General features: G+C 38.8%; 1 protein-coding gene across 1 annotated transcript; it reads left to right on the top strand.

Moving 5' to 3' along the window:
• The first annotated feature begins 12380 nt into the window (after positions 1–12380).
• On the top strand, positions 12381–13103 carry LOC131256096 (auxin-responsive protein SAUR19-like). The gene has a single exon (XM_058257146.1). It carries the CDS (start codon positions 12454–12456, stop codon positions 12967–12969), a length of 516 nt encoding a protein of 171 aa, XP_058113129.1. The 5' UTR covers positions 12381–12453; the 3' UTR covers positions 12970–13103.
• Positions 13104–16025: the final 2922 nt, after the last annotated feature.

The raw sequence follows: 16025 nt of genomic DNA, 5'->3' as shown, positions 1-16025 counted from the left end.
TTTTCTCCTTGGAGATAAAAAAGTTTAAGTGGCCTAAAACTCAGGTGGCCACACCATGTAAATCATATGTAAAACCTTTAAAATCATGTGGTGGTCGGACCCACATGAGTTCTTCAATGACCTCACTCTTGGGGTGTCCATTCTTCCTCGTGAGGAGAATCTGATGAATGGATTGGATGGAATATACAAAAACGGGTCCCACACACAATCCAAAAGGTTTTTAACGGTGGCAATTTCCATCCCAACCATCCACTGTGGTATGACTCATATCTACTTTGAATCTGCCTAAAATTTTAGTTAGTGTGAGAGCTTGAAGTGGTCCACCTTATGGGCGGAATAGATGTGGACCGACATCACGGTGGGCCCACACGCAGTGCTGTAACATATGCTTATTCTACAAACGTTGTATGTTAACAGGCGTCAATCTGCACCTACATGATACTCCTCATTGTGGGAAGCCTGATACTCTAGCACTTACAAAATGCACACGTGGCATACATTAACTAAAATAAACCAACTAAACTGTGGAACCCGTACGTTGTCAGGTAGGTTACAGTCTCAGAATTAATAGATCGGTTTCAATAGTCACAACCTCTGATTTGTGGACACTTGTTTGTTGAAACAGCATTATTAGATATTTTTCATTTTTAGTCGTCCAATAAATGTACCCCAGTTCAATCAATTAAACAATCAAACAAGCATAAATTTTTTATTCATGATACATCTAAATTGGGAACCGTAATGAATTCGATTACTTTCATAAGGCCTGTGCAATTTCTAATTAATTTCTTAGTAACTGCTTATCATCTATCACGCTCTACCAGAGTATAAAATCTTTTTTAATTAATGAAAATAAAATTAATCTAATCATGTGATTAATGAGAGGATATTGAAGTGGGCAGGGAATACGTAATTGATTCGTTTGGTGGTATATGAGAGGAACCTAATTCAATTCGATCCATCTGATGGTATGATATCGTCACATGTTACATGCATGTCTTAGTTAGACATCTAGACTGTAGAGATCATGTGTCTTGATATTATTGGACGACTAACATAAAACGCCTAATTTTCATAGTGCATGAAACGCCCAAGCTGTCTGTGTGATATCCACTCTATCCATTACATGCACTCCCAAATTATATATAGGCCAATAACAGGAAAAGAAAAAAAAAAATCAGTCAAATAACCAACTCAGGTGGGCCACACCACCAAGTAAAATGGGGATTGAATCTCAACCATAGGTTTGTGTTTACATGGTGTGTCCTTTTCATCAAATGAATAATTATTTGTCAAGTGTCACTTGCAAGGTCAGGGGGATTTTTTATTTTTTATTTTTAAGAAAAAAACAGCCTGATTTGAACTTAAAATTAAGTGGTGGGACACACAACAATGTTAAAATCAAAAGAAAAGAATAGAAGAAGAAAATTCAAAATACAAATAGAGATTTACATGGCTTTCGTTCAGTACATTCATGAGTTCACACTAATTCATTATGCTTAAAGCAAAAATAAAAAAGTAATTTCTCACTACAATAAAATGAGTTAGGGTTTGCATAAAAGCTTTATGTGAAATTATGAAATTGCCTCTAAAAAAAACTCCACGTTGTACCTGTGACAATACCAACAAGGTGAACGATACATGCACTGTCAAGATGAACAACACATCTTTAATGATCTAGCTTCACGGATCTTAACAGTTGGAGGTTTAAGACACTTTTACATTGTTTCCATTGGTATAATCCCATCTTAGCTTTTTGTCTTGCGGATACTTTTAAAAATGAAAATAGGACTATATAAAGGCATGTTATCTTTTATATTATTCTATCACCATCTGTGTCTAGTATTCCTTCCATATCAGGGTTGCTTGGCAAACAATATTCTGGAATAGCTATTCATGGTAGAAATCCGAATGGGCACAAGGGTTATTTCTTTGGATTTTGGTAACTGTATTAATTGCCTGATGGTCCAAGCAACCAAGATATTGTAGGTTTTCTACTTGCATGGGCCGAATGTGATTTCATAAGGGCTTGTTTGGATGCTACTAAAAATATGATTTAATGGATTTTCCTCTTGATAGGTATGTGTTTTATCCACACGCCGTGGGACTACCAACCATATTCTATATAAACATGTGTTAAATTTATTTTTATTTTTCCTTCTTTACACACACACACACCCACACATACCACATGGCCACCTGAGCCCATGACTTCAGCGTTGAAATGCACATGGTCTACCCCTGAGCCATGAATAGGGACCCATATACACTTGTTATCTGCTCTACATAAAAGGTGGAAATTTATGCTTTAAATTTTGGTGAATCGTATTCCTGCTTTGTAAGTCTAAGTGCACTCCTCGGCACTATTTTTTTATGTATGTGCCTTCAACTTGTAGTGTAGTTAGTATTTGATATGCATTGGCAATTATCATAAAATCTAAATGAAATGAAATCATTTGTTGTGTTTGATAACTTGTAATATGAATTTATTGAAATCTAACAATTTAATAGTCAAAATCAACAAATTATGTTTAGCAGCATATATTTGAAAAATAGAAGTTGGAGAAATGACTCTGTCTTACAAAATCTTTATAAAATAGAATTACATGATTTTATTGTGATTTCAAAACAAAAGTCTTTTGGTGTATTTGATGTGAATTGAATCCAATCCATATTCACATCAAATACACTTTAAATATGCTTGGCTAACAAACAACAATAGGGAGGAATGAACATGTAAATAATTATCTTTTTTAATTAATAATAAATGATTTATTCATTCGAAAAGATTATCGAAAAACCCATATGAAAAGCCCATCAAATGGACCTAAGCATTGGGTCCAAAGGGCCCACAGTGGTTTTGAACTTCGGCTTTAAGTAATGGGATGGGCCTATCATGGGCCAGCAGATTGCAGACCCTACAATGGATGTCATTTAAACATAGGCATGATTGCGATTGCAGATGTTGGTAGCATGTGATCAATGACAACATTCAGAATACCTGAATCCCATCCAACCCCAACTGCTTCCTATTCCAGTTCCTTCCCCCACCTTCCAACCCAAATCAATGATGACGACGTTGTGGGCCCCACATCATCATCGTCATCTTGCCTTTAATCTCTCACCGAATCATCCTCCAATCACCAGTTTCCTCCATCCACCACTCATTTCCCTCCCTGGCTCACGTTAGAACCCCCATGCAGGGTAGAACTTTGTGCAATTAGCTGTGTGTGGGACCCACCGTGGCGTGCGTGTGGAATCCAACCTGTTCAGATCAGTTGCTTGACCATGAAGATGGGTGGTTCTGAAAATCATGCCGATCCAATCATCAGGTGCTCCACCATGTGAATTTGATGGTTTTTGGGCAGTTGTCTATTGTTTTCTATGGTGTGGCACACCCAATTATTGTATCAGACTGATTTCTTGAGGGTCGAGTTTTCATAGTAGGATTACCTTACTGGACGGTTTGGATGCCATACCCACACGACGGTGGGCCCCACCCACTGGTTGCACAAAAGTCATATCCACAATCTTTGTAGAGGAAGCAGCCTCACAAGAGGAACGTATCCATAAACAAATGTTAGGCAAAACCCACATAACAAAAGAAAGAAAAAAATAATAATCTGTGGGCTGGCAAAGTATGGCCGTACATAACCATCCACGCAGAAACTGGCACGTGGCATGCGTGTTCTTCAATCCAAACGTCCATGTTGTGAGGGGCCCACTCTAGATGGATCAAAGCCGTTGAAATAATTAATACCGGTTTATTTGTTGAGTGGAACCGATTTGAAAGGGGTTGAGTCAGGTTCGGGTAGGGTCCACCATGTTGGACCCGGTTACAATAGAATCATGTCAGATCCAAGTCGGTCCAATAAAACTTATGATAATGTTATATAGGCCAATATATATTAATTATTGGATAAAAGTGGCACACGTGTGTCAGGTGGACCTGACAACATAACCGCCCTTATTTAACCTATACTGGACCCGCCAGTATTTGACTGGTATCCGAACGTTATCGGATTCGGATAGGGTAGCAATGGGTCCGGTAGGCCCATGGGTCAACTGGGCCAACCCGTTTCTGAGACAGTTTGGCCGAGCTCAATGGCTAGTGGATAGGGCCCGGGTCCGTTGAAGTAATCAATGGGCTAGCCCAAATGACATGACTGAAAACCCGACTAGTCCATTTAGCCCTATATTTCATTCTTAAACCATGCGTAGTCGTGTTGGGTCAGACCCGATCTATTACAACTAAATGGGACGGGTTGGGTCCGATTGGGTTAGACCTGGGCTTGATGAATTTTAAGTGGGTTGGGTCAAGCTCGACCCTGACCAGACCCTAGCCCAACCTATCCTATTACCACTTTAGAAGGGCCCAAACACGATTAACCTGTGTTAGGGTCTCTAGTACCCGACCCGAACCCGACTCACTGACACCCATTTTTCGAGATATGAGCGAATAAAACTGGACCGTTGATTCTAGTGGCCCCCAGAAAGCACCTTGAATTGGCAGTTAGAAAAGGAGAGGTCAGGCTATTATTGCTGTACAACCATCAAAGAGCTGACCCCATTCAGTTCACTGACTTAGTCCATCCAAATGCTCTTTTCTATTTTGAGTGCAACGAGGAAACTGACGTTTTTTAATACCCGACCAGTTAAAGTCTGTATTATTCATGCATTCGTGCATATAGCCTAGTACAGACAGGTAGGTGTTATTTGATGCTCTGCCAAAGTATGACGCTTGATACGCTGCCGCTCGAAAGTTGTACACGTGGCACATATTAAGTCTAAGAGTAATGATTTTATTTGGTCCGTGAAGCAATTCCCAGTCAACTTACAACATGTGTCCCTCCCACATTCCGATGACCTGTGACGTGTGTGCCATCTATTCCGTCCATTATTTGTACACGAGTGAGTGTGCACATGTGTAGTTATATATAGTGGCCCACTTGAATTCTCATCATTTCCTACATAGTGGTCCACTTAATTTTGAATTCATGTAGTAAAATGAGTTTGTGCAATCGAGGGATGAGATGAGATGGATGTTGCACACATATCATGATATGCATCATGAAGCATTTGGTTGTATAATTGAACAGTCCACTAAATTATGGTCCAAAATTAAATTAGCTAAATAGTTTTTATACTCTGGTTGGTTGAAACTTTTTTATATAATGATACTGAGACTAGTGAGTATTTCACATTTTTAACCGTTAGATAAATATTAATATAATAATTAGCTAATAGAATATGTATAATATTTGGTTCAAATTTGTTCACACGTGGGTGCTGGTAGGCTTGCCGGACTTAGATGTGGCTTGAATCAAACTGAACTCCTTTTAACCTTAGGTGTTAAGATAGGCCAATTAAGATTAGATCAGTGAAGATTGACTGCCTATCCAATCACCAATCATTATGAGACCAAGCGATATGTGAAAGGAAGGGATTTGTTCTTCAAATGAATTTATAAAAAAATAAAAAATAAATAAAATAGTTGAAATGACTTCAATATTCATATAATTGTAATCATTGGTAGACAACAGAATAAATTTTTTTTTTTAAAAATAAAAACTAAAAATATTTTATTAATGATTTTTTTGATATTAACACTCACGATCGGTTTCAGGGATAACGATCCATTCATCACCCAAAGTGCATTGAGCTTTGCAGTATGATAGTCGTAATATGCGAGATGATTGTCTATTCGTTGCTTGATCAAAATTGAGCTACATGGTGAGACAATCAATGGAAGATAGGTCCTTGACAATCGGTAGAAAGCAATCTCAAATCTTGACTATTTATCCTTTTACACCCTTGTACTTGCCAACTATTATAGAAAAACCACCCTTATACCTTATAAATACCACATTACATATTATTTCCAAGAATCCCTCAAACATCCAAAACCCCCAGGTCCTTTAAAGCCTCTCCCTTTACCTATCTACATCCATTCACCAAAGAGAGGTGAGAGCAACAGGGAGTCCAACTTAATCCCTAGCGTCCTGAGCCACAAAAATCATAATCTTTGCCACTCAACCCAATCCTTATGCCACAACCATCCATCTAGCCGTCTAACTTCCAATCAACTTCATCTATTCCCGCTTTAGCATGTATTCCCTTCTCAATGCCTTTGCTTATCTCATCACATTACATTGCATTACATCACGCATCTAATTGACTCGAGTGTATGCTCTGTGGTTTGTTGATATAATTGTATCATGCCTATTAGAAACTCTAGTAAATTAGCTCACACTTCAATAAATGGAGATATCAGGGTAGATTTATTCAATTCGAACTGAAGCTTGTCATAGGCCATTGCATTCAACATTACATCGCACACACAACATTACATACCTAGCATCATATTTATTGCATCACATACACAACACTCAGAAGCCAATCAATACAAATATTATATGCTCTATGTCTTGCTAACATAGTCGGATACTGCTCATTAAAAATTCAGGCTGATTAGTTTATTGCTTCGGCAATTGGAGAAGTCAGGATATATTTATCTAGCCCAAACCAAATCTTGTCATAAGCGTTACATTTAATACAACATTACACACACACACACACACACACACACACACACACTCTCTGTTGCATCAATATTTTTGCGCAAGAACTATCTAAATCCTTAAGAGTGTGTCTAATCCTATGAAGTAGACACCGTATGCATGTATGGGCATGGTAAAGGTGCCTAACACTTTCCCTTTCTGTAACCTTGATTCCTTATGGTGAATCTTCAGTTGCAGTTCAATGAGTTACTTTAGGATTGAGAATTTTCGTATTTTCTTTCATAGTAGTTTTACAGGGTCTAGCGAATAGTGGGAAATAGAGTAATTAGCTAGTAACGACTTCATATAATAACTTTTCCTCACACAACACAAAGCCTTTCGTAAGGGCAACTCATGGAAAAGCAAGATCGAACGTCCACACCTACGTAGAGACTTGTTATTACTAGACTCCTTCCTTCGCGGAGCCATATAGTTTTTTACTCTGAACATTTAATGCTCAGTAAAAAAGTTTCGTTGATGGGGTTCTTGCCTCACCGAGAATTATTTTCCCATCACAGACACTTTTTTACCACATGGCATGTTCTAAATATGAGATCTAGCCATGATCACCCAAGTGTAAATACATAATACGTCTAATCCGTGGTCTCTAATTTGAACAGTTGAGTACATTTGGGTATCGTCCAGCACATTGCCGGAGTATCAAAGTTTCTCTGATAGATGTTGCATACAAGTAATTCAAATGCAACTGTCCTACGCATGAGTATTGTTCAAATGTCTTGTAAGCTAAATATTATACTTTTCTTATTATACAAGTCTCGCACTGGTGGACCGTTTATTGGACGGCTGAAAACAAAAATACCCAACGGTTCCTTTTCAGCAAAGGTGTACCCATGAATCACAAATTAGCCTGTTTTAACCAATTCAATTCTAGGATTGTAACTCAGCAAAAGTTGCATCTACAGTTCAGGCTGTTTTAATTGAGTTGACAGCCACTTGTATGATTTTTCAGTTCGCTTCTATGAAGCATCATAAGCTGTCAGAGTAACAAATAACTCCCTGTGGATGGAAAAGAGGAGAGAGTCCACTCGAGAGCACTGTGAGTTGTAGTGCTCCTTTTTGCATCGAAGCAAATGCTCAGTCCTATCTATCGAATTCCATCCGTCTATTAAGTATACATTTATTAAGTTACAATGTGAAGATCATAGTGATCAGATGATATGATCCGTCCATAAGCTATTTTACAATAAATAAATAAAGCCCAACTTTTGGACGGATCAGAATGTCCAATCAATCTGATTTTTACATTGTGGCCATGAAATGTATGCTGAACCTAATAGACGGTTGGGATGGATCGATCCACAGGATGTCAGCACCACAACTTACAGTGCATTAAGAGAGCTGGGTCAAATCTCTCTCTCTCACCCTCACCACACACGTGGCGCGACTGAGTCATGAAATGTGCACAGCAAATAAAGGAAGCGGATTGCCTGGTGGCAGGTGTTGTGGGTCCACCGTGATGTATATGTTTTATCTACACCGTCCATTCGTTTTGCCTCATTTTAGGGCATAAGCCCAAAAAAATTAAATCAGATCGAAAGCTCAATTGGACCACATCATAGGAAACAATGGTGATTGAACTCCCACCATTAAAAACTTTTTGAGGGCACAATTTTTGGATCAAGCTGATATAAAACACTTCATCCAGGTCGTGTAACCTTTTTATGGCATATGAACATCACGGTGGGCCTCAGGAAGGTTTCAACGGTGGGTATCATTTTCCGCTGTTTCGTGTGGTGTGGTCCACTTGAGCATTGGATCTGCTTCGTTTTAGGGCTCATATTCTAAAATGAGCCGGAAAAACGGATGGACGGCATGATATAAAAACACATACATCAAGTGGGCCCCACAACGCCTGCCTCCCTGTGTCAGGTCACCAGGGAACTCGCTTTCGCAAATAAAACAACCTGGAAATAGAAACTCGTGCCCATACCGAAAGTACCAGAAAATCCGCTAACTAATGCTCCATTCACACTTCACATGATGCTTGTGGTACTCTCTCTTTCACACGTACGCATATGTAAACACGTGTGTGAACTAGAGAGCAGGAGTGTATATTTGCATGCAACATGTGTACAAGTGTGTGAGAATGAGAGAAAGCACGTGTCGTACGTGCATGCAACTCCACTCTCTCACATGCAAGCGCACGTACGCGCATGTCCTGGCATGATTTTAAGAATCAGCTGCGGCTCGTCCGAGTTGACTAGGACTCGGTCGCACCTGATCCGGTTCCTAATAGTTAGGGACATGGTTTTAATGATTGGATGAGTCTATGAGTCATCAGAGTCGACTGAACCGTACTTAACCCTGTTTATTATTATTATTATTATTTTCAAGGTCTAGTACCAAATCTTGCCAAAGTTTGACCATTGACCAAATTCAGTCCCTAATTTTTATTACCACTTTTAGATATAATGATTTTTGAAATCATCCCCTTCTCTTTACTTTTCTGCCATTGTTATAGGAAAATGGGTCGATCAAAGATATAATGTCAGGTCGGGACTTAGTACACTTCACTAGGTCGGACCACAACAAATACAACTAAAAGGTTCAGCCTCTAGTTTCAAACAGAGTTGGAGATGAAGTCGAGCCAGATTAACTCGTCAGTAGGCATGAAGACCCCCTGGTCAATCATGTGCCTAAAGGAAATATTCGATTGTTGTTCGCCGAAGGATTCAAGTAGGTGTAACTCCAGGTCGGCATAACATTTCTTCTACTAGTTCTAACTTGATTCTAGCAGTGTCTACCTAAGATCCTAATTGAGGATCTAGGGAATCGATTGCAATATGGGTGTGCCCAAGATCCTAGCCAAGAATCCCAAAAGATTCTCGCAACGTATATGGATCTGAATCTTACTACAATGCACCCTACTAAACAGAAAAATCTCCTCTATGCCACCGAACTAGACTCAGATTACCTACCTGACTTAGGGATTGAAGAGTCCTCGTGCAAACCAGGGTCTCCTTTGTCTATTCCTTGTGCAAGTACACAAAGGTCCATAAAAGACTAACAAGAAAATTGCATCAATAATCATCTTCAAGCATGATTATGTATATTATATTTTAGAATGGGCCCATCAATCAAACGGTTGGAATGGAACATATTTGCAATATGTGGGCAAGAGAGTTTATGAAAAGCAACTGTAATAAGTATATATTTTAATGATATTTATGTTTTCCCTCAGACTGTGTGGCCTTGTCAATAGATTGAATAGCCAATATACATGATGGTGGCCCTAGAAGGTTTCAACGGTGGATGAAATGGATGCATGCGTGGATAAAACACACACATCATGGTAGGCCCACAGAGTCCGATCACCAGGGATATGGGTGGTGTTTGGGTCACCACCCAATCCGCTTCCCATTTTATATGTAGGTCACCATGAATGAATTATGGAAATCATGTAATCCTATCCATCTAAAGTTAGGAGTCTATTTTATAGCCATCCATCTTACACTGCATAATAGTATACTAGGATCATGTATGCAAGCAATCCACAGTGGACCCACATAATGATGGTTAGAACCATCCTAGTGCTGTCTTTTCTTCTTGGTAGGCCATGATGAGTGGTTTGGACAAAATGGATGGTCTAGATGAATTGATGAAAATGCCCTTTTTCCATGTGGAACTGAGACACTAGAACTTACATTGCTCGAAAAAAACTGGATCATTTCTCTTTTAAATTGGAACATTTCACATGGAGTTCTTGTGCCATCTTCCATGCACACACAATCCAACAAATATTTAATGTTATCAACCCCATAAAATATTGATGGGTGCATTCTGGCAACGGATCTCGACCGTTCAATCAGTGGCCTACCATTACCCAAAAAATCCTCTATCCCAAATTCACAACTCTATCAATCCATAACCTATATTATACTTCGATTGTTAAGAAAAGTTGAGGGCAATGGTACATATAAATAGTCAATAGGTTGAATGATTATAACCATCCGATTGCTAGAATTTTCTCCCAATGGCCCATCAATGAAGTGGCCCATCAGATGATCATTCCGGATTGATGAAAGAACCGGCCGGTCTTATGAATCGTGAAGTTGATACCATTTACTAATGGTAGTAATCATCTAATATTTAAAATTCCCAGTCCTCATCTAATATTTAAAAAGACAAAGCCTTGTAATTGGATTTTGATTTTTAAGGCAACTGAAGTAAAATCTAAGTAAACAACCATAAAAGAAAGGAGATAAATGGTCCACTATACCAGAGGCCACAACATTATAAGTTATACTACACCTAGTTGTATAAAGAAATATGGACAGTCTGATCAATCGATCTGGACTGTTCATTTGGTTCAGCTCAGACTATATTGTTCACTTGGCAAAAATCACACTGATTGGATGGTTTAACAATATGACAATAACATTTAAAATGGATGGTTAAGATTGTTTCTGGAAATTTTCATTGGCCAATAATTTTAACCATCCATTTGGTGGGGCTTATCATGGATTGCTTGAGGTTCTAAATAAGCCTATTGATTAAAAAAAAAAATCCTGATTATCCCATTCATGGGTTGGAAAATGAAAGCTGTAAAAAATGATATATGGATAGGATCATCTGATCCATTTGTTTTTCAAATGATGGTCTCTGTGCTGCTAGAAAACTCTGTGGGCCCCACCATGATGCATGTGTTTTATCTACGTCGTCCATCCATTTGTCCAGCTCATTTTAGCGCATGATCCTGAAAATGAGGAAAATCGAAATCTCAGGTGGACCACTACGCAATCCAAGTCCAAATCCACCAAGGATACACTTCCACGATAGTTCACTAGTATTTTTAAGTTGCAGTGTCCAGTACATTCGTGCGTGATCCACACCGTTTAAAGCACGGGCCCAGCCATGAACAGACGACTAGTCCGAGTCAACTCGGACTGAGTCGAGTCCAATCGAGCTCAGCACTGCAAATCATGATTGAGAATAGATGTGACTCAACCCTTCAGCTGGACGGTTGGAACAATGGCTCGAAAGAGTACAGAAGCGTGGCTACTAACGGCTAAGATTCAAAAGGAAGCAGAAATCACGCAGCTGAGGTCCACCTGTGGGGTCCAGATTGACTGTGCAGCTGCTTGAAATTGCACAGCTGTGAATCATCGAGCCCTGAAACCATAACTCTTAATGTGGATGGAACGGAGACCGATATAGCATCCGATTGATAGAGTAAATCGATCATCCAACCAATGAGAAAAATCAGATGGTTAAGATAACTAGCCAATGCAGCATGCCACGTGTACGGTTAAGACACGACAGCTTTAAGAAAAAGTAGCGAATACACCATAGAGTAATGGCCACTGTAGGAAGCTCTCAATCAAAGGAGAGAGAGAGAGAGAGAGAGAGAGAGAGAGAGAGAGAGAGATACGAAAACCAATAAACCCAACTTGCTCTGGCAACTACTCAAAGGAGAGTAAACAAAGAAAATCCTCTCATGCGTCTTGTGACTGTTGTATCAGATTTAAGGCACTAAAAAACATTAAAAATCATTTAAAAAAAGAGCACAGCAATTCAAGGATCCAACTTCTATAAATCTCACCATCTCTCAACTGAGATATTTACACACTCTGATCGGGAAGCGAAAAGCATTTCAAGATCTCTCTCCCTCTCCTTCTCACTCTCTTGGTTTTGATTCTTGAAGCATTCCAAGCTCTCTCTCTGTCTCTCTGTCCTACTATCTATCTTTTCCTACATCCATCTGTCCATCCATGTAACAGAAATCCCAGTTGGATGTTGTTTCTTGAATCATTCCAGGCAAGCGCAAAACAAAAGAGAAAAGCTCTCTCTCTCTCTCTCTCTCTCTCTCTCTCTCTCTCTCTCTCTCTCTCTCTCTCTCTCTCTCTCTACATCCATTCAATCCATCTATTTCATGGATCCAAAGAAGCGAAACAAAATAAGAGAGATTGTCAGGCTTCAACAGATCCTCAAGAAATGGAGAAAGCATGCAACTGCACCAAAGCAAAATACCATCACCAAGAGCACAAGCAAGGGCATGAAATTCCTCAAAAGAACTCTCTCCATCTCCGACAGCTCCTTTCTTTCGGCAGCCTCTGCAGACATTGTCCCGAAAGGATTCTTCGCCGTCTGCGTCGGGGAGGAGCTGAAGAGGTTTGTCATCCCAACAGAGTATTTAAGTCACAGAGCATTTGGGATTCTGCTTAGTAGAGCCGAGGAGGAGTTTGGGTTCAAGCAGGAAGGTGTGCTGAGAATCCCATGTGAGGTGTCTACTTTCCAGAGGATTCTGAAAGCAGTGCAAGAGAAGAAGGAGGTCATGTTCATGCACGAGCTGGGAGCTTTCAATGGAGAGAAAGACATGGTGGGGTGCTGTTCATCAGCGGCTGAGATTTCTCAATCTCATCACCTTCATAAGCAGATGTGCAGATGATTTCTACTCTCTTCTTCTTCTTCTTTTTTCTCTCTTTTTGGAAGGTGGGATTTTGAAGTGAATAAATAGAGGGGCCTGATTGTAATTGGACAGTGGCAGTTTAGTAATTTAATCGGTTTTGAAAATCTTGATTCCGTCGTCTCTCATTTTTTATTTCCTCTGTAAAAGGTTATGTGCCAATCGGGACCGTCCATCTAGCGGGCCTCATCATGGAAGACCTATGTTTTGAAAATCACACGTGCCCAACTTAATCTTGACCATTCATTCTTTTTCTTCACTACCGTCGTCTCAGATCATCTGGTACATATGTATCTGGAACCTCATGCCAAGCACAGCAGAAACTGCTAGCAGGGGCCCACCATGTTGTATAAGTTAAATCCACTCCATCCATCAGGTTCTGTCCTCGATTCTAGCACATGTATACAAAACATGGGCAGCATCCACAACTCAAGTGAGCCACACCATACGAACAACGGAGATGGGATGCCTACCATAGGTTTGCATTTGGGGCCACGATGGTGTGTTTCTTTTACCAAACCCACTAATCAAGCCCAACTGACCAGGATGAAGGGAAAACAGAAAAATCATCGTATTTTTAGGAGTACTTTTACATTATTCTCATTGATGTATCCCCATCAAGACTTAATATTTTTATATATGTTATTCAAATAATGGTAGATTTACATATAAAATATAGTACGCCCCACGTAGCTTAGCTGTTTTAAGTTAGAATTTGGATTATAAAAATCTTGATTTCCTACATCATGATTGATTCACATCTTCATAGACATTTTCAACACTTTTCATTAAATGCAGTGTATATAATGATGTGGTCCAATTATATTGCGACAAGTAAGATTTTTATGCTCGTAGCAAGCACAAGATCCCTATTCTTTAAGAAACTTGCACCCAGTACTACAACTCATGCATTTCATTCTTATCAAGCATAGCTTGTAAAGCTTAGTATAATTCAGTATAACTCATATTTCATGCCGTCGATGAGATTTCACCACAATGGGTACCCCCATTTATAACTTTGCAATCAAATGCTTGTAATTCTACCAAGCAAGGATGAGTATAAGGACTTAAATGAGAGTTACTCATTAGCAAGAAAATCACTTTCCTCGATGCACTACAACTGAAAGAATTTACAAGCATCCAAACACCACCTAAGTTTATGGTAGGGCACAAATGACCACCTAACCATAGTAAAGATCCAAGCCATTCATCTACAACCTCTTCTTGTAGATGCGAAACATGGAACCTTCTTGCACATACCATTATTTTTTAATCACTTCCTATAAATGCTGAGATCTCTCAATAGTGAGGTTTTTCCCTAGCAGACTAGGCTATCCACGTTCAGAAGTCCTAGAAGAACGGTCTAGATCATCACATGGTGGGGCAGAAAGGGCGAAAAGATAGGGCGAATTTCTAATTAAAATAACACAAATAAAAAAATCCAATGGATACATCCAGTAATAAGTGAGCTATGTATGACTTGAAGATTCATATAATTTCACATGCAACCATATGCTGCCATTTATTATAATATATTGCAATGAGGATACTTAGACCCTCCCACATCCTTCTATGTTGCATCTAACCAGTCAAAGTCAATGCGTGTTTCGCAAGTACGCCAATGGAGTTTCACGTGGCCTTCTTTCTCTCTGCCAAGTGTCAGTTCTGGCATATTGACAATTGTCACACTTTCTTAAATTTTCTGCACCTAAGGAAAAAATAATAATGACATGATGAAAATGGACCGTAACTTAAAGGAAAACACTCAGATATGTTTACTAGTAGGCGCGTGAGAGCTTTTGTGATGCAAATGACTTTGCATGCATGAGATCCAAACCGTCCATCAGGTACAGCACCCTACATTTGGCCTTGATACAAAAAATCAAGCCGATTCAATGGACACGGGTTGCCTGCACCCGCAACCATAGGAAGTTCGTGCAGTTGGAATTTATGTGAGGCCCACCATGATGTTTGTGAGAAATCTATCATGTCCATCTGTTTTGCCAGCTCCAAAAATCAAGTGGGTCAGTTGACAGGAAACAATGGTGATTGAATGTCCACCGTTGAAACATTGGTAAGGCTATGAAAGTTGAGCTCAAACTCTTGGGCACTACTTTTTATTGAAAAAATTATATTACTGTCTTCAATAGATGATTATTGAATAGCCACATGATTTATGTATGACATCTAACCCATCCAATAGATGCACACTAGCATGATTATTATGTGAATCAAATTTTTGGTGGATCCAATCATAAGGTCGCCCAAGCCATTAAAAATAATATACACCACTCAAAACACTTGAATTCAAATGTAGCCCATCTAATGATTTGAAAGGCTTTATGTTTTTTTTCCTCATCCAATCACCATGGTGGGGTATGTGTTGGATGGCTTGGATGTTATGCATATATCATATGGCCCCCACAAGTTTCAACTTTTGCTTCTTGTGATGAAAAACTTAGACAATGACATTGTTGAATTTTGCTCCCTGAAAATGGACCTTTGCTGATTTCTAAATGCTTGATATTTTTTGGAAAAATGCCGATTCGCAAATTAAACTGTATCATTTTAATATCCTATGTTTAAAAATGTCAATGACTTATAGAGGATATTTAAAAATGATAATGACTTATATCCTAAAATTCCATAGAAATTAGGATTTTATCAAATAATTTTGGCACTGAATGCAAATGAGTGGAAGTGCTTTTTCAACTGTACAATAATATAATATTACTCTATATATTTTTTCTTAAAATGGGGTAAAATAGAGAATTTTAAGGCCCATATGATACCCAATCTATCCAATAAATGTAAATCAACTATGATGTTTACAAGAATAAAAATTTACTTTCTCTAAATAGAAAGTGAATTCCATGCTTAAAAATAACATGCAACACTTTAAATAAAATCAAAATCAAAATTCATTTGTAACTCTCCGAATGATTTGATGGGAAAGATTTATTATTATTATTACGATTAGGTTCATATGTTTGACAAGTTATATGTTATACATATAATAATACATGAGCCTCAAAATT

This window comes from Magnolia sinica, chromosome 9 (genome assembly GCF_029962835.1).
Source record: "Magnolia sinica isolate HGM2019 chromosome 9, MsV1, whole genome shotgun sequence".
NCBI lineage: Eukaryota > Viridiplantae > Streptophyta > Magnoliopsida > Magnoliales > Magnoliaceae > Magnolia > Magnolia sinica.
This window is presented reverse-complemented; position numbering and strand designations above follow the sequence as displayed.

Coding starts and splice junctions, on each gene's coding strand:
- LOC131256096 (XM_058257146.1), top strand. CDS start 12,454: ATGGATCCAAAGAAGCGAAACAAAATAAGAGAGATTGTCAGGCTTCAA.